Genomic DNA, 18832 nt, shown 5'->3' with positions numbered 1-18832 from the left:
CTCCAAGGCTACCTTTCAACCCACAAAAGGGACAGCCCGGAGCACTAAGCTCCCACTATGAGCGTGATCCGAAAGAGGGCCGGACCCCACAGGTCTATTGTATGCAGCCATATCCTACATTTCTGCAAGAGACTGTTTCAACGGCTCAAACTCTTGACCTCCCAGTCACATGGCAGCAACTTTACCAGTTACGCTAAGGCTCCCTTCTCAAACCCACAATATTCAATTTTTAACCCAAAAAAAAAAAGGAATGAAATTACAAACCTTACTCTCAACTTCTATTAGCTCAGAAACGAGCTCCTCAATTTCCTTCTCAGTTAATGGTTCCTACAATCCAAATCAGCACATAAATAACCAAAAAGTATCACTCGTCCAACAAAAAATGAGACGGGAAATAGGTGGGGTAATGTTTAACCTCAGGAAGAGAATGTTGATCATCATCATCATCATCAATGAAAGAATCATCAGAAGAAGTCTTTTCTACATGTTGTTGTTGTTCCATTTCAATGGGTATTTTTTCCTCTTCATCTTCCATCTCTTTTCTTGATTTTCAAATTCAAAGGGAAAGGACAGTACAGTTGTTGGATACTGGGATTTGGGGGAACCTTAAAAGCAGTGTAAACAACTCAGAAAACAAAGGGGTTTTTAATTAGGACTTGCACGACGCCGTTTGCTCGATATCTTTGAGGTTCTTTCTGCCACTCTAGTTACATTTACATTAATTGTCCGCTTGTCCAATAGTTTATGGTCAAATACTCATTAAATTTGGCCAAGATTATTAGTACCCGTTTGGCCAAAAGAATTTTTCACTTTTTTGGGGAAAACGTTTTCTTGGCTATGGAAATTTTAAGTGGAATTTGAAAAGCCTCTAAAAACCATTTTTTTGCACGGATTGCCCTTCTTTTGGGGTGGTCTTTAAATTTTGCCCCTCATATTTGTGTTCTTTAAGTTTTTCGTCTTGATACTGAGGTTACGGTTCGAACCCCGCTCGAGATAAAATAAAAAAATAATTTCGCAAGACGGTCGGGAGAGTGTATGCGGATCCAAAGATACAATCCTTATAAAAACCAAAGTTATGCGGAGGGGCGACTTTGCCTTGAGACATTTTTTTTTTTTTTTTTTTAACTTTTCAAGGCACACTTTTAGTTAAGGCATACTTTTGGTTATGCATTAATTAAAAAGATGCCTATAAGCGCATAGTTCCTAAGAAAAATTTTGCCCCATAAGGCAAAACTAAATTATGCCTTGAGGAAAAGTTATGCCCCTCCCAAGATAACTTTAGTTTTCATTAAGGAAGTTATCTTGGAGGGGGCGGACTTTGCCTTGAGACATTTTTTTTTTTTTTTTAACTTTTCAAGGCACACTTTTAGTTAAGGCATACTTTTGGTTATACCTTAATTAAAAGTCGCCCCCCCATAAGCATAATTCCTTAAGAAAAGTTTTGCCCATAAGGCAAAAAAACTAAATTATGCCTCGAGGAAAGTTATGCCCTCCTCGCATAACTTTAGTTTTTCCTTAAGGAAGTTTGCCGAGGCGGACTTTGCATTGAGACATTTTTTTAAAAAAACTTTTCAAGGCACACTTTTAGTTAAGGCATACTTTTGGTTATACCTTAATTAAAAGTCTGCCCCATAAGGTATAATTCCTTAAGGAAAAGTTTTGCCCCATAAGGCAAAACTAAATTATGCCTTGAGAAAAAGTTATGCCCTCGCATAACTTTAGTTTTTCCTTAAGGAAGTTATGCGGAGGTACTTTGCCTTGAGACATTTTTTTTTTTTAAACTTTTCAAGGCACACTTTTAGTTAAGGCATACTTTTGGTTATGCCTTAATTAAAAGTCTGCCCCATAAGGCATAGTTCCTTAAGGAAAAGTTTTGCTCCATAAGGCATAACTAAACTATGTCTTGAGGAAAAAGTTATGCCCCTCGGCATAACTTTAGTTTCCTTAAGGAAGTTATCTTAGGGGGGACACTCCTCCGGCCCCGCCTTGCGAAATTATTTCTTTATTTTATGCTTGAGCGGGGGTTCGAACCCAAAACCTCGGTATCCAAGCTAAGGGCAAAACTTAAAGACCACAAATATGAGGGGCAAAATTTAAAGACCGCAAATATGAGGGGCAAAATTTAAAGACCACCCCAAAAGAAAGGCAATTCTGCGAATTGCCCCCTAAAAACCTATTCTCACTTTTTCAAACAATCAAATATTCTTTGCATAAACAATAACCAAACGCTACTCCATCTTCAACTACAACTTCAAAATCCCAAATAAACTGAAAAATATTTGATTTTCATGGCCAAACGCCTACTTAATTATTCCCTCAGTCTTATATTATTTGTCGCTTTTTTGATTTACACGCTCCTTAAGAAATATTCCTTCTGTCCTAAAAGAAGTGTCATTTTAGCAAACAGAATTTGTCTTAATATAAGTGTCACCTTAGGATTTCAAGACAAAAATTAGCATGTATTTGAAACTACGCTCTTAGAATTAAAGAAGTATTCCTCTTTAATAATGTTTAATTCTAAAGAAATATCTAATAAATAGGGGTAGTTTAGTAAACTTCACATGGTATTTATTGATTTCTTAATGGGCGTGATTTTTGGGGGCAATTTGCAGGATTGCCCTTCGCTGGGGATGGTCTTTAATTTTTGCTCTGAAATTGGTAGTCTTTAAGTTTTGCCCTTCGCTAAAAATTTCTTGGTTTCGGGTTCGAACCGCCGCTCTAAAAAATTTAAAAAAAAATCGCAAGGAAGAATTTTTGCCTTAAGGCAAAATTTAATCCAAACATCTACCTTGCAAATTTTTTTTTTTTTTTTTACCGAGCTGGAGTTCGAACCCATTTCCTCAGGGTATTAGGCGAAGGGCAAAAATTAAAGACCACCCCAAATGAAGGGTAATTCGGGCAAAAAAAATGAATTTTTGGTAAGATGACACTTATTTTAGGACGGATGGAGTATTAATTACGAAGGGTATTTGATTAACTTTACCCTTATTTATATTTAAGTTATAATCTCTCTCCATTAAATGTTTACTCTATTTATATGTCATCTCCATTAATGATAAAATTCAATTACGGGTAAAATAGGGGAAAAAAAATAATTAAATGTGCCTTGAATCCCTAAAACGACAAATAATTTGAGACAACTATTTTTCATAAACACGACAAATAATTTAAGACGGAGGGAGTAACACCTTAATTAAGATAAGTATTTATTGAACATATTTCTGAATGTGAATAAACATTTGAATATGAAGTTGTTGTCTGGACGATGAAATCTTATAAAAATTTAAATTCGCAAGAAATTCGAATTATATCAAACAATCAAATATTCTTTGCATAAACAATAACCAAACGCAACTCCATCTTCAACTACAACTTCAAAATCCCAAATAAACTGAAAAATATTTGATTTTCATGGCCGAACGCCTACTTAATTATTCCCTCAGTCTCATATTATTTGTCGCTTTTTTTATTACACGCTCCTTAAGAAATACTCCTTCTGTCCTAAAAGAAGTGTCATTTTAGCAAACAGAATTTGTCCTAATATAAGTGTCACCTTAGGAATTCAAGACAAAAATTAGCATGTATTTGAAACTACGCTCTTAGAAAAGTAGTCCTCTTTAATAATGTTTAATTCTAAAGAAATATCTAATAAATAGGGGTAGTTTAGAAAACTTCACATGGTATTTATTGATTTCTTAATGGGCGTGATTTTTGGGGGCAATTTGCACGATTGCACTTCGCTGGGGATGGTCTTTAATTTTTGCTCCTGAAATTGGTGGTCTTTAAGTTTTGCCCTTCGCTAAAAATTCCTTGGTTTCGGGTTCGAACCGCCGCTCTAAAAAATTTTAAAAAAAAAAATTGCAAGGAAGAATTTTTGCCTTAAGGTAAAATTTAATCCAAACATCTACCGTGCAAATTTTTTTTTTTTTTTTTACCGAGTTGGAGTTCGAACCCATAACCTCGGGGTATTAGGCGAAGGGCAAAGTTTAAAGACCACCCCAAATGAGGGTAATTCGCGCAAAAAAAATGGATTTTTGGTAAGATGACACTTGTTTTAGGACGGATGGAGTATTAATTACAAAGGGTATTTGATTAACTTTACCCTTATTTATATTTAAGTTATAATCTCTCCATTAAATGTTTACTCTATTTATATGTCATCTCCATTAATGATAAAATTCTATTACGGGTAAAATAGGGAAAAAATTAATTAAATGTGCCTTGAATCCCTAAAATGACAAATAATTTGAGACAACCATTTTTAATAAACATGACAAATAATTTGAGACGGAGGGAGTAACACCTTAATTAAGATAAGTATTTATTGAACATATTTCTGAATGTGAATAAACATTTGAATATGAAGTTGTTGTCTGGACAATGAAATCTTATAAAAATTTAAATTCGCAAGAAATTCGAATTATATTAAACTCAAGATATATTAGTCAAAATAAAAATATTTTGGACTGATATAATTTGATTAATTATTTAAGTCCAATTAATATGAATTTAATTAATGACCCGTTTCGTCGTTACTGTGAATTTCGAGGGAAGATGACGACTATGGCCCTTAACAGTGCCTCCACCTATTCGCGTCCAGAAAACCTTTCAAGCCAAACCAAGATCGTCGTGCGCATCGCGTAAGCAATAGAAGCATGGGCAAACAGATAGAGTGGCGGTCGCATTGACGCTACAGCGGTGACGCTGTGGCAGTATACTAACTGTCGTACTGGTAACCGCCTATGATTGCGTAGCGGCCATATTAACTACTCGGTGGTACCGTAGCGTATTACACTTATCACTGGTCGTTTTCGCACGGTGAATTTCCCTATTTAAGGGATCATTTCGGGAATTGTCTCATTTTTCATAACCCTAAGTTCCAGCCGCCCAGCTCGGTGAGAAAACTCAAAAATGAGATTTTTAGTCCAAATAAGTCCTTCTAACACCCTCCAACCCTCCTTCTACCTAAGAAATTACTCCTAAACATACTCACCTAGAGAATTATCAAGTGGGTTTCAAGTTATCTAGAATTGGAAGAGTGATGAGGTAGCAACATTTTCTCTCTAAAATTCCTTCTAAGCCACCTCCCATGTTCTTCACCAAAGAAATGAGCTAATAACCTAGATCTCTACACTCCTTGCCCTTTGGAAATAGATTCTTATATGGATCTTGAAAATGGGTTCTTTCCAAATATAAGCTTGAAAATGGGAATTGATATAGAAGAAAACTAGAGGTGGGTTAAGACCCCCAAACCTCCCTATTAATCCAAATCCCTTATGGAGGATTCAAGTGGAAAGCATTAATCTTGGGAAACATGGTTGTTTCCAAACTATTTCACACGGATTATGATGTAGCGATCGATTTAAAGGAATCAATGGATGTTCGTGACACCCGCTCGGCCATAAGGTAGGTTATAGTTTCCTTTCGGTAGACTCCGGTTAGTTTTCCGCATTGTTGTGTAGAAGAAACGGAGAATGCATGTGTAGGAAATTGGAGATTTGGGATGGAACTTTAGGATGGTATTGTTATGTGTGACTTGTTTGTTCGGGCTTGTGGCCTGTAGACTCCTTAGGTATTGATATGGCTTGTTGATTATCGATGGATTTATGTAACTTGGGAGTAGTGGACGGAATCTAATTATGCTTATCGATGAAATTATTGTATTGAATCTAAATGCTGGGTGGGAAGATAAAATGTACCATGGTAGTGAATGATGTCCTAGTTAAATAGTGACGAATGACTCGAGTGCAGGGTGAGATTCTTATCCTAAACAAATATGCTGATTTAGGGAAAACGGTAATACCGTATGTCAAATGATTGACTTGATGTGTGTTGGGACTAGCCACCCCGTTATGTGTGCTTTGATTGTGCAATTGTGTTGGCTTGATGCCACGTGTAGTTAGTAGATATCGAATTCGGTTTTGTTGTCTCGATTTGGATAGAATCGACATACCACTGTTGGTATTTGCACTTGGATATATTGTTGGCGTACCCACTGTTGGTACTTGAGTTATAGATATATGTTGGCGTACCCACTGTTGGTACATGACTTATTGATATATGTTGGCATACCCACTGTTGGTAATGTGATGTGATACGTTGTTGGCGTACCCCGTTGAGGTACTTGTGATATTGAACTTGATTGTTGATGATTGACATATGCCTTTGCGCAATTTTTCTCATATTTATCATGCATGGCCGATACCCGGTGATGATCCGGTATCATTGATTGAGCGAAACTGATATTGGATAAACTCTTTTACTTGAATGATTATGAAAAGGCCGACGTCCGAAGACCTATCCCGGAATCGTTGATTTTATGAAACTGGTATTTGATAAACTCTTTTACTTGAGTGATTGTGAGGAGGCCGATGTCCGAGGTTCAATTCCGGAATCGTTGATTTATGAAACTAATATTTGACAGACTCTTTTATTTGAGTGATTGTGAGGAGGCCGATGTCCGATGGTTATATTCGGGCATCGTTGTTGGATGGCCGATTCCGATGTTATCCCGGAATCGTTGTTAGTGCATGGACTCCGCGGGTCCCCCAGGGTGGTGCCGGTGAGACTCCCCTGTAAGCAATTAGTCAGGGTCCCGTCTGTCTGTTGGGCAAAGATCCGGGACGGGTGGCACTTGGACTTTGCGAGTCACGCTGGGTTGTACTACCGAGACATCGATATTTTCGTCCGGAGTACATGTGTACACCTCATTTGCATGGCATCGCATCGCATTCATACCGTTATTGCACCGCATTGCATTATGACTTGATTGAGTTGTTGTGATGATTGAATTATAATGAATCTATTGTGGTGATTGGATTGGGTCGGATATACTCAGACTTGTCTTATTTGGGTTTAGATGCTATACATAGGCAATGACGAACATTTGGACTCGATGATTGTGAATTATATTGTTGATTTGTGCCTGTTAAATTAACCCAAAACTAGTAGTAAATGGTTTAAAGCAAGGTAGGATAAAAAGGTGTCGTAACGACGAGCTCGCCCCTAAAACACAAATGAGCGACTTGGGAATTGCCAAGATGTTGAGAACCTGTGTAAGTGATTAGCCAACTTATAACCCATTAGAGAGTAGTTGTGTCTTAAGTTATATTGATGTTGTGATGTACTGTATATGGATATGTGATTCGATTTAGTGATTGTCATCATTGTTCGTGGATTCTCTACCAATATGTATTACTAACCATTGTCGACCTATGATACTTACTCGGTATGCGTGGTTGTACTGATATTGCACTTGCTACACCCTTTTTGGGATGTAGATTGTTTTAGGTATTTGTTTGATATGGAGAGGACCTCACGGTGCCTATCTGGAAGACCTCCTCCCATTTCATCCGGGACGGAGGATGTGTCGTAGAATATAACGGTAATCTGAGTCAATAGTCGCTTTTGTACTAGTCTAGACTAGGTCATGGGAAATCGTATCAAGTCTGTCAATTGGTGTTGTTGTAACATATGAACTTGTGCTTATTGAACTTTTATAAATGGAATTCCGCTGTATTTCTTAATTATCAAATGCTTTTAAATGGAATGTTGTGTGATTGAAACGTTTTATAATGAGAGGGTTCGCCTACCAAGGTGGGAAGGTAGGTGCCACCACGAGCCCGAATTTGGGTCGTGACAGATCCAATTTTGTCAAGCTAGTCCAATGAATTGAGCTATAAATAATGAGCTTACTTTGTCAAGCTCAAGATGTCATCTTCTTAGAGGCCTAAATTGGTTTCACGTGTCAAATGACGTGGCACGTCAAGTCAAATAAAGGAGCCAATAGGATCATGCCACACATCACAAATGACACAGCATGTCTAGTCAAGTCAAAGGCCAATGACGATACTTCATGTGTACAAGTGACATGATTTGACCAATCGAATATTGTCATGACAACTTCAATCTCATTGGTCGAAACTAATTCGTCCTTATCTTAACTCATTTATCCAACAACTAGAAATATGCGTTCTCATAATTCAGAAAAGGGACCACAGTTCTAACAAAAAGTCAGAGAGAGCTTGTGGATTAAACGCCGCATTCTTAACCTGAGGAAGAAATTATTGATTGTCATCATCTGAATCATCATCATTAATAAAAGAACGGATCATCTGATGCATCTTGTTCTTGTTCCATTTCAATGGGTTTTCCTCTTCATTTTCCATTTATTTTTCAAAATGAAGGGAAAGGGAAGGAGAGTTCTTCGTTACTGAGATTTAGGGGGGAACCTTGAAAGAAATGTAAGAATTAAGAAAATACAGGGTTTTATTGGTAAAGATATATTTGGACAACGCTGTTTCACTTGGGATTCTACCACTATAGTTCTACTCTACACGCCTTACATTTATTTGTATGAAGTACATTTTAAGGTCAAATACACAGTGGGTGCATTAAATTTGGCTTCGATTTTTAATTAACACCTTCATTAAGACCAATATTTATTGAACATATTTCATGGAATCAGAAGGAGAAGAAGCCTTTTCTATTCAAATTTCATCTTTTTGTGTGTGTAGCAAGATTTTTTTTTTCAAAATGAAGGGAAGGACAGTTCAGTTCTCAGATATTGGAATTTGGGGGAGCCTTGAAAGCAGTGTAAAGAATTGAGAAACGTGGTATTTTTTATGACGTCGTTTTGCTCGATATCTTTGAGGTTGTTGTTGTGGAAATGAAATTTTATTAAAATTTAAATCCGTGAGATATTCGAATTATTTTAAATTCAAGATATATTAGTCAAAATAACGATTATGGACTAATATAATTGGATTGATTATTTAATTTTAATTAATATGAATTTAATTAACGATCCAATTCTGTCGGGCTAGTCCATTGATTTGAGCTACAAATAATAAGCCCACTTTGTCAAGCTTCCTAGAGGCCCAAATTGGTTTCACGTTTCAAATGACGTGACACGCCAGGTCAAATGAAGGAGTCAATAGGATTATGCCACATGTTAAAATGACACAAAGATACCTAGTCAAATCAAAGGTCAATAACATGTGTCAAGTGTACAACTGATATGTTTTGACCAATTGAATATTGTCATGTCAACTTTAATCTCATTGGTCGAACGGAGTTCGTCTTATCTCAACTCCTCCATCCTACAACTAGAAATTAGGGATCCTCATAATTTAGAAAAGGGACCGCAATTCTAACAAGAAGAAAGAGAGAGCTCGTGGATAAATGGCGCATTTTTAGGCTGAGGAAGAGATAGTTGATTGTCATCGTTTGAATCATCATCATCGTTAACAAAAAAAAATCATCGGTAGCATCTGGTACTTGTTCTATTTCAATGTGTTTTTCCTCTTCATCTTCCATCTCGTCTTTATATTTTCAAAATGAAAGGAAAGGAAATGAGAGTTCTTAGTTACTAAGATTTTGGTGGAGCCAAGAAGAAAGAGAGAGAGCTCGTGGATAAATGGCGCATTTTTAGCCTGAGGAAGAGATAGCTGATTCTCATCGTCTGAATCATCATCATCGTTAACAAAAAAATCTGTAGCATCTGGTACTCGTTTTATTTCAATGTGTTTTTCCTCTTCATCTTCTATCTCGTCTTTATATTTTCAAAATGAAAGGAAAGGAAATGAGAGTTCTTGGTTACTGAGATTTTGGGGGAGCCTTGAAAGTAGTGTAAGAATTGAGAAAACACGGAGTTTTACTGGTAAAGATATGTTTGGACTATGACGACGTCGTTCCATTTGGGGTTCTACCGCTGTAGTTCTACTCTACACGCCATCTACTAGTGCCTTTCCAGATTCATTTACCTTTATTTGTATGAGGTACATTTTAAGGTCAAAATACATAGACGGTGCATTACATTTTGCTTCGATTTTTAATTAACACCTTATATATATACACACACACACATATACACACACACTAGAAGGTCATGGCCCGTGCTCACGGGCCCAACATTTTACATTTTATTCACAACTACAAACATTTGTGGCTATATTGATGCCAAAGTATGTTGAAATAAGCATACATCATCGGTAAAATAGACATATTATATCTCCAAAACAAAATAACATCAGCAATGTCTAATAAAACTATTTATCTAATCCTTAGATCTTAAACTCAAGTAATCCAAGAATTGAACAACTTTTTGACTGTGTTATATCTGCGTAAATCATCTCCTTCTGACTCATGTTAGGTACCTTGAATAAGAAAAGTATTGTCACGACCCAACTAGGGGCCATGGCGGGTACCCGGAGCTACCCTACCTAGCACCACCCATCATACTTGTCATCAAACTCTTCCTGAATATACATTACTCTCATCACGGAACTTGTCATAATACAATCAGTATCATTTCCAAAATATATCTACCTTTGTGCACATAAGCCTACGAGGCTATCAAAATGACATACAAATATACACTGTAGTAATCATGCGACATCTACTACCCACGCATAAGTATCTATGAGCCTCTACAAGAATACCGAGACATAAGGACGGGACAGGACCCCGCCATACCCAATAAATGTACACAAAAGGATATACCCAAAATATGCAACTCCGGAGTAGTGGAGTGCTCCTATATATATATATATGGCGCCTAGGAATCCTGTCTGTTTCCCTGTCTACCTGTGGGCATGAACACAACGTCCAAAAAGAAGAAGGACGTCAGTATGAACAATGTACTGAGTACGTAAGGCATGAATAACAACATAATAAAGAAATAATGAAACATGAGGCAAAGATATAACCTGTACGTCAATTGCCTCTTAAGGCGAATATTATGCCTGCTTAACTTTTAAAGAAAACACATGTCATGCATATCAAATGTACCATCATAGTTAACCCGCGTTCGGGTAACTATCGCACGCCGCCCACTAGTGGTGTCATGTCTGGCCAAATAGGCACGGTGTTATCATAAGCCGCCCGCCTTAGCGGTGTCATGTCCGACCAACTAGGCACGGTGTCATCATAAGCCGCCCGCCTTAGCGGTGTCATGTCCGGCCAACTAGGCACGGTGTTATCATACATATATACTTATCATAAGGCATGCATAAGAACTCAAGTAAAAGCTACGAATCTATCGGGGTGACGTAAGGTTGAGAACCCCCGATTCCATTATGGAGTAGTCATGATCATCATGTCCTACCTTGAAGGAACTAGCGTCATAAGGTGATGAATAACACCAAGGAATCATATAAGGATCATTAGCTTCATAAAGCTATCATATCATAAGCTTTGGAATCTCTAGACATAGATTCATCATCATTATTATCATATTCATAACATATCTCTTATCTTTATCTCAAGAGAAGCTCTTAATAATCATAGACTTGTAGCTTTTGGAATGAAGGAAAGTCATGGAAATCATAAATAGAGATAGTAATAAATGAGTCACGCCTTTTAAAAGAAAGGGGGACTAGCCTTACATACCTTGACGTCTCCTCAACAACTAGCGTTCTCCTTCCAGGAAGGCGATTCTACATTCAAGAGAACTCGTACGAGGATTAGATAACCGGGAACATACTTAGGCCTCAACTAAAACAACTAAGGGCTAACGAAAATTAGGCAGCGTTTCCTTTGTTTCAACAACCTTCTCTATGTAATAAACAACTCCCAAACGTCTATAATAACACCCACGATACTACAATCGATAAACTTTATCAAGTTCAACATTATTCAATCCTTACAATGCCCTTCCAATGTCATCCATAACCAAAACTATGACATAATACCATATATATTCTCATATAATACTCCTTTAACATCATTTGTATTATTCACTACAAGATTACACTCATGGCATGTCAAAACTATGATTCAAGTCAAGTTACCATTCAAGAATTCCATTATTTCCATATTTGAACTTCGCACTCTACTTTCTTCCATAATCCAAGCCTTTGAACTACTCAATATTCTTAGTAACATGAATTAAATGTGAAACTCACCTTTGATCACATAGGAATGGGCTTTGGATGAAATTACTCCACTTGAGAGAAAACCCTACTTCAATACCAAAAAGATTCTTGGTTTCCACAAGCCCTAGTGAATATCCTTGCACTTGATTCTACTAATTTCTTGGTGCTTACCCCTTAATTCCTCTTGGATTTGTGGTAATATGCTATTGAGAGTATTCTAGAGTTTTCAGGACTTGGAGAGAAGTGAAATCTGAAAAATAAGAGCATGGCTCGTCTATTTATAGCTGACACCAGAAAATTCCAGAGAGGTGGTTCGACGAGCGGGTCGACGACCCGTCGACTGGCTCTGTCGACTCGCGCCTGCAAATACCTGATCGCAGGGATGGTACACATCGATGGTCCGTCGACATGTCGACGGCCCGTCGACCGTGACTGGTGCCTGCAGACTTTTCCCGATTCAGTTCAGATTTCGCCGATTAGATCCGTTCAACCTATAGTCCTGTAAATTACCAGGAATACCTGCTGGTACACTTGTACACAAGGTAAGGCACTTTCTGCCTTAGCTTTCTCCAACGAGCTTTCTTCTCTCGCCTCAAATGTCTTTGGAATCTTAATTAGAATCATTAAGTAACCCTTCTCACAGGTAGGGTATCATATACACCTTAACTTGCGTTAGTTTATTCACCGCATAGCAACCTGAAATTTCGAGGTGTAACAAGTACAAAGAGATAGAAGTAGCACAATTTTCTTAGACACTTGTCAACACAAATAATAGGAACACCACTTTGAGTTTGTTGTCTAACTTCATGCACCACAGACCATTTTTTATTTCTCCTCCATCTTAAAAGTTGCAGAGCATTATGTTCTATTAATTTTATAGCTTCAAAATTTCTTACATTGTAGCCGCGCACTATAGTCCAAGCCTCTAAGATCTGCATAACCAAAATCACATTATTACATATATACACACACTTGTAGGCAATATATATAGCAGACTACTCAATTTTCAAGTCCAAAATCTGAATAAAATGATACTTGTAAGTTGTAACTCATTGACATTACAACCTACTGAATGTGTTGGCAATATTTTCAGCTCCTTGAGCAGTGGATATTCAACCACAAGATCACCAAACCTGCTGACACTTGCAATGCGAATGTGATTTGTTTAGCATCAGCAACTAAAAAACTTGCAGAAAAATAACAATTAAATATGATGTCTAGTAAGTATGCTTTTACTTGAAGAGTAATACAAATTTGATATGAATAGTATAAGCACCATGTACAAATATGTGTCTGAGTATTTACTAACATTATCAACACTCAACAGTCTACTTACCCGTTTCAGAAAAAAAAAAAAAAAAAACATTGTCAACACTCTGCTGTAACTATGAGACACAACATAAATATTAAGCTTTAGTCACTTTTACTAAATGAAATTTGGGGCAAACTCCTAAAAAGAAAACCAGTTAAGAGTTTGAGATAATTCTTGCTTTTTACCTCAGCTATAATCTACTAATGTCATAGCACATAGCAAATAGTAAATACTCCCAACAAATAGCAAAGTAGAAATGTTGGTGACACTTCTAGTCTAGCAAGAGAATCAAAATGCAGTTACCAAATGAATCATCGAACTGGGACATGTAATCTACTGCAAAATTTATGTAGCATTCTTATGATTCAAAATGGACAGCCTCAAGCAAATTTATTCACTATACCACTTAACAACTACCATCTATCAAACTCATGCCAAAATGGTAAAAAAATACTTTTAAAAACTATCTAATTTGAAAAAAGGGGAATTAGTCTTATATCATTGAAGAGGACAACCACGTTTTCATCAAAAACTTGAACCCAATAAATTTTTCAAATTTATACGATCGAGAGTTAGGCAAACTGATTTCTCCCAAGGCAATGAACATAATCATACTCACGATTAACTAAATTACTCACATTTAGTCCATAAATTGTTAAAGCTGCCATAAAAGCTAGACTAAGCAATAGCGCACCACGTATTTTTCCCTCTGCCTTAGGCTGTCTCACAATACTATCTGCAGCTTGACCCACAACAGTCCCTTGGCCAACTCCAGGTCCAATAGAAGCATGCGTCTCTTTTTCATCCACTATTTTCTTGTTCAGGGTCAATGATCCTTTAGAATTGAATTTTAAAGCTGAATCATACCACAACTAAAATAATATATCCTGAGATCAAAAAAGATTTGTATCAACTTTTAAAGAAAGTAACTAAGTACTGACTTCGTTTAATTGGACGAATATAAATGCTTAAATGCGAGCAAGACATTCTGCTGTTAAAGAATGCATGTTATTCCTTAAAATGAGCTTCTTTCAATTCTAACAATGACTTTTCATGTCCTAATATTAGTGTCAGAGATGAAAAGCTACGACAATGAATACATATGGTCTCATGTAAAATGAAACGAAAAAAGACTGTGAAATTCATCATATTACTGTTGAAACAGAGATGGTACAAATATGTGGATATCAAATATGCATATGAAGCATAGTGTAGAAGGTAAAAGAAATAGCAACTCACAAGCAACATCCAAACTGCTTACTATCCTTTTTGCCTGTGGAAACTACTGAACCTTCACAAGTGAAGGCAAAGAGCATCAATGCCTAATCTAAAAATTAATTAAGCAAAATTATGTATAGCGGAATCTAAGATAAGCAATGTAGAGCATTAAGAGGTTACCTTAACATATCAACAACCCAGAGAATGCTTTGAGTAAAGCACATACCTGCAGTCATTTGGCAGACCACTGAAGCAAATATAAAACACACTCATGAGCTTTCAGATTTTCATATCCTAGAGAGGAACCATGATTTTAATGTGCAAAACTATCACTTCAAATTTCGACATAACATGCGGTACTAGTTTTTTGGTCTTAACCATAAATCATAGGAAAAGGATATATACTGACGTTGTCATTTTAATTATGGAAATTTAATTTAGCCTGTCTTTAAAACAATGGCAATTTAACTTTATAAGTTAAATGGCCAGCATACATTCCCCAACAACATTTTTGTTGAGTTCCTAACGTTCATATATACGCAACTTGCATACCATTTCTGCTATTTCTATTTATGTCTTTGAAAGAACAAACCACAAATTGTTGTATAATCTACCACTCTATTGACTAATGGTCTAGAATACATGTTTTCTCTATTTCCCACATGAATTATTTGAATTTTTTTTTTTTTTAGCATTTCCCTGTTGTTTCTTATCTCAAATTGAAATAAATTATATATACACAATAATTGTGAAAAGAGAGGGATTACCTCTCCAGCACTGAAACCAAATGCCACACTTAATCTGATCTCATATTTAAGCCACAAGGCACTGCCGCACCTGCAGTCATCAGTAAGCCAAATCAACCTGAAAAATGAGTGTGTCAATCCATTAACTACACCTCACTATCAACTCAACTAATTAAAATAGTAAAATCGAATTCGGCAAAGCGAAATAATTAGCTTCAAGTTGTAGAGCATCAATCAAAAGAGATAAGTTTTTTTTAAAAAAAAAGTAGTATTCAATTATTTTAGGCATATTATCAAGCACCCTCGTTGCATACAAATCAGACACATATACAAAGATGAATGTAGAAATTCCAGTAAGACACATTCAAAAGAACAGAGAATTACTACAAATTAAATGTCCACCAAATTACATTAGCAATAACTGTGTGCATTAAATAAACAAAGAATAGAGTACACCAGAATTGATTGAGGTAAATGGAGCACACACCTGAGCCAACTTCGAACTCAAATTGAGATTTGAAAAGAAGAAAAAACTGCTAAGCCCACAAAGAACAACAAAACGAAGGAAATGAATACGTGAATGGTAGTTGTCGATTCTACTGAAATAATTAACCCAATCAAGTCTATAAGAGGAGGTTTCAGTTAATGTTTTCACAATGCTAGCGAGTTTCCTAAAGATTTTTTTTTTTTTTAAGGTTATACATCCATGTATTGCGATGACCAAATGAGGCAGAAACTCTGGATTAATGCATGCAGTATCTAATCTAGCTAGAAATGACCAAGTAAAGGCAAAAAAAAAAAAATAGAAGAGAATTCAAACAAAATAGAGCAAGAAACCACACCAGCCCAAACAAAATTATAAATTCGAGATGAAAGATAAGGAAAAAAAAAGAACAAATAAAAGAAAGCAGAGCAGAGAGAAGATAGTACCGTGTAACCCCAATGGAGAAGGCAAAGTAGAGAATCTAGAAGTGACAGATGGTTTAACATGTGTCACCGAATAAATGGCCGTGCTAGCCGCAACATGATATCAAAGTGTAGGCTATAGTCAAAGATTTACTGTTTCCTTTCTCCTGGTAAAGTAACCGTAGATTTTAAGATACAAATACATTTTAAACTTCTCATGAAGAATGCTAAATAATCCATTTTAATGTATTTTTTCAACCTTAAGGTTTTGAACTTTGGAAATGTCTTGTATTGTGTACAAAAACTAAGAGATTTTTTTCAAAACAACACAACCTTCAATTGAAAAGTATTAGCCAAACTATTTTCTATCAAGGAACAATATTATGAAATAAAATCTTTGCATTACCTTTTAGACAGTGCCCAACTGAGGAAGAGAACATGAAAAAAGCAGTTGGTTTTCGATTATCAACCTGCCACTGCAGGCAACAGAACACCATCAATTATGTCTGGACAAATATACAATAATACAATGATAAGTAGAACTGCACCTGACTTCTTATACTTGTCAAAGCTCTTTAATGATAAATATGTAGATTAAGCAGCATCCATATAATTGCTTGTCTGTGGAGTGTAGCACGAATTTCTTTTCGTAGGAAAAACAACTTCATACTACTTTGCACTTATGCGTAGCAAATGTACCACCTGAGAATATTCATGTATGATCAATCAAACACAGTCAGGTTCCATAAGTATTAATGAGCATCTCTCTAACAAAATTTTACTTGATCAACACTAAATACCAAAAATACGTATTTTAGCAACGAAATAAGGGTTATTGCCCAGAAGATCAACTATAATGCAACAAGCATAATTTAAACCTAAGCATTTCCCAAGCTCCTATAGCTCTAAGCACCAACTTAGCAGTAATAAGTTGCAACTACTTCGAAAAGCAAAATTAGATGAGGGAGGAAAAGCACATGTGAAGTGGAGAAGTTACCTTCCAGCAAAAATGGAGCCCATTCATTATATGGATCAAAGGTAGCCTTCGCATGCTAGGAGAAGCAATTGACATAATAACACTAAATAAACATGTGTTTATACATCAATCATCACATATTATGAAGATTAATAATACCACTCTAACACTAAAAATTCAAATAGCACTAATACAATATTGAAAGAATGAGAGTTAAAAAATCAAATAGCGCCTCCCAAAAGGTTTCCTTTTCATCAAACACCTTAGGTGCATCATGGTGCGAGTCATTTATGATCACATATCACATATTACATAAAGTAATCACGGTAGATCTTTTTACGAGGAAGCAACGCACCTTTAAAGAACAAAAGTTTCACATTAAAACACCATTTTACCCCAAAATCAGAAACAAAAAGGCATGCACCTAGTCATTTACAAATCTAGCTAGAAATCATTCTTAAGAATTGAAAACAAACACAATTAATGCTAGAAGATTAATAGCAACCAGATTGTGAAATCAGAAAGAGACAAATTCTATACCTGGAAAGAGGAGAAATTCAAAGATATAGATTCGAAACTAAAAGAGGGAAGAAAAATGGGAAGCCAAGAGAATTGAAAAATTCAGCAAAAGATAATGACGTCTTGAACTTGAACTCTTGATGAAGAGAATTGCAAAGCAATGAAGCAGGAAAATTGTCAATTTTGCACCAACTTGCACTAAATGGAGAGCATGGAAGAAGAAGGAAAGTGGACTATAGATAGATAGTAAAATCGAAATTACCAAAATACCCCTATTCGTCCCCCTGTTCGTACACCCCAACTCCCATTTCTAATATAAAAGTACTAGACGTCCGGGCATATGCCTGTCCTTATTGTTTATGTTAGTAATTACTGAAAGGTCCCAATACAAAGAAAATACTTCTATTTGTTTAAAGTTTTTAACACTTACTAATATTTACACGTTGTAAAAGATTAGAAAATAGTGCATTCTTCATCCTCAATGAGAGAACCCAATTACATAATAGACAAAAGAAGAAGATTCCCTCTGAGATGTCACCACTCCATAAATCTTTGTCGTCATAAGTACTTTCCCCGATTTGACAAAAATATCCAAACCTGCATTACAAAACATAGCCATGCGATAAAATATGCAATTATCCACGAAAATGAAAGGAAGAATTTGGTAAATATAAGAAATGAGGAAGACACAATGTGAAGCCGTAACTTGGTAAGAAAGTGTTATTTAAATTTATGCAACACACACAAAAATCATAGAAAATTCTAAATTCTGATTCACCGGATTGAAGTGCCATTGCAAACCCAATGGTTCTAATGTAAGCGAGCTTCAAGCTTCCCCTTGGCTAATTCCGTCTTTTTAGTTTATTAAAGTCTTAAAATCCCATCTATATAATAAAGTAACATTTTTTACTACACCAAAATCTCCCCAACAAAAGAAAAAGGCAGTGTATGCAGTAAGCTTGAAACACACAAACAGGAAACAAAATGCTCATGCTAAGTTTCAGCTTAATTAGCAGCCTCTATGTATTGCGAAGTTCAATAACCAAAGCATGGCTAAAAGCAATAAAGCAGAATCATCGTGCTTGAAGTAACAAGAAGCAAAAGAGTGTGTAAGATAAGGAAACAGTACAAAAGAAACATCATTATAACAAATGCCTAATTAAGGAAAAAAGATATGCATTTTGATTTCTCTCTCTCTCTCACACACACACACACACGCGCGCACACACACTAACAATATCAAATAATGCAGTTCACCTGGAGTTCGTTAAAACTCTTC

The 18832-nt window shown here is 36.1% G+C and overlaps 1 protein-coding gene and 1 long non-coding RNA gene across 24 annotated transcripts in view; both read right to left on the bottom strand.

Annotated features, from left to right (window-relative positions):
* Positions 1-666, bottom strand: part of LOC132043174 (protein CHROMATIN REMODELING 20) — a 43474-nt gene extending 42808 nt beyond the window's left edge. For both annotated transcript variants that reach the window (XM_059433657.1, XM_059433658.1), the window contains exons 1-2: positions 416-666; positions 265-327 (exon numbers count right to left, since the gene is read on the bottom strand). In XM_059433657.1, the coding sequence (XP_059289640.1) occupies positions 265-327; positions 416-535 (183 nt within the window). In that variant the 5' untranslated portion in view covers positions 536-666. The remainder of the gene's footprint in view (positions 1-264; positions 328-415) is intronic.
* Positions 667-10242: 9576 nt separating this feature from the next.
* On the bottom strand, positions 10243-18045 carry LOC132043176 (uncharacterized). Of its 22 annotated transcripts, XR_009411704.1 has the most exons (10): positions 16465-18044; positions 16083-16225; positions 15174-15243; positions 14587-14653; positions 14428-14479; positions 13827-14023; positions 12942-13018; positions 11907-12799; positions 11392-11438; positions 10243-10587 (listed from the first exon to the last, which is right to left on the bottom strand). It is a non-coding gene; the product is annotated as an uncharacterized LOC132043176 (long non-coding RNA). The 22 variants fall into 22 exon arrangements; XR_009411703.1 differs by having other exon boundaries at positions 11392-12799; positions 16465-18045; XR_009411701.1 differs by lacking the exon at positions 10243-10587 and having other exon boundaries at positions 10594-12315; positions 12396-12799; positions 16465-18041.
* Between the last annotated feature and the right edge of the window lie 787 nt (positions 18046-18832).

Source organism: Lycium ferocissimum, unplaced genomic scaffold (assembly GCF_029784015.1).
Source record: "Lycium ferocissimum isolate CSIRO_LF1 unplaced genomic scaffold, AGI_CSIRO_Lferr_CH_V1 ctg2184, whole genome shotgun sequence".
In the NCBI taxonomy this organism is placed as follows: Eukaryota; Viridiplantae; Streptophyta; class Magnoliopsida; order Solanales; family Solanaceae; genus Lycium; species Lycium ferocissimum.
The sequence above is the reverse complement of the archived record's forward strand: the minus strand, read 5'-3'. Positions and strand labels throughout refer to the sequence as shown.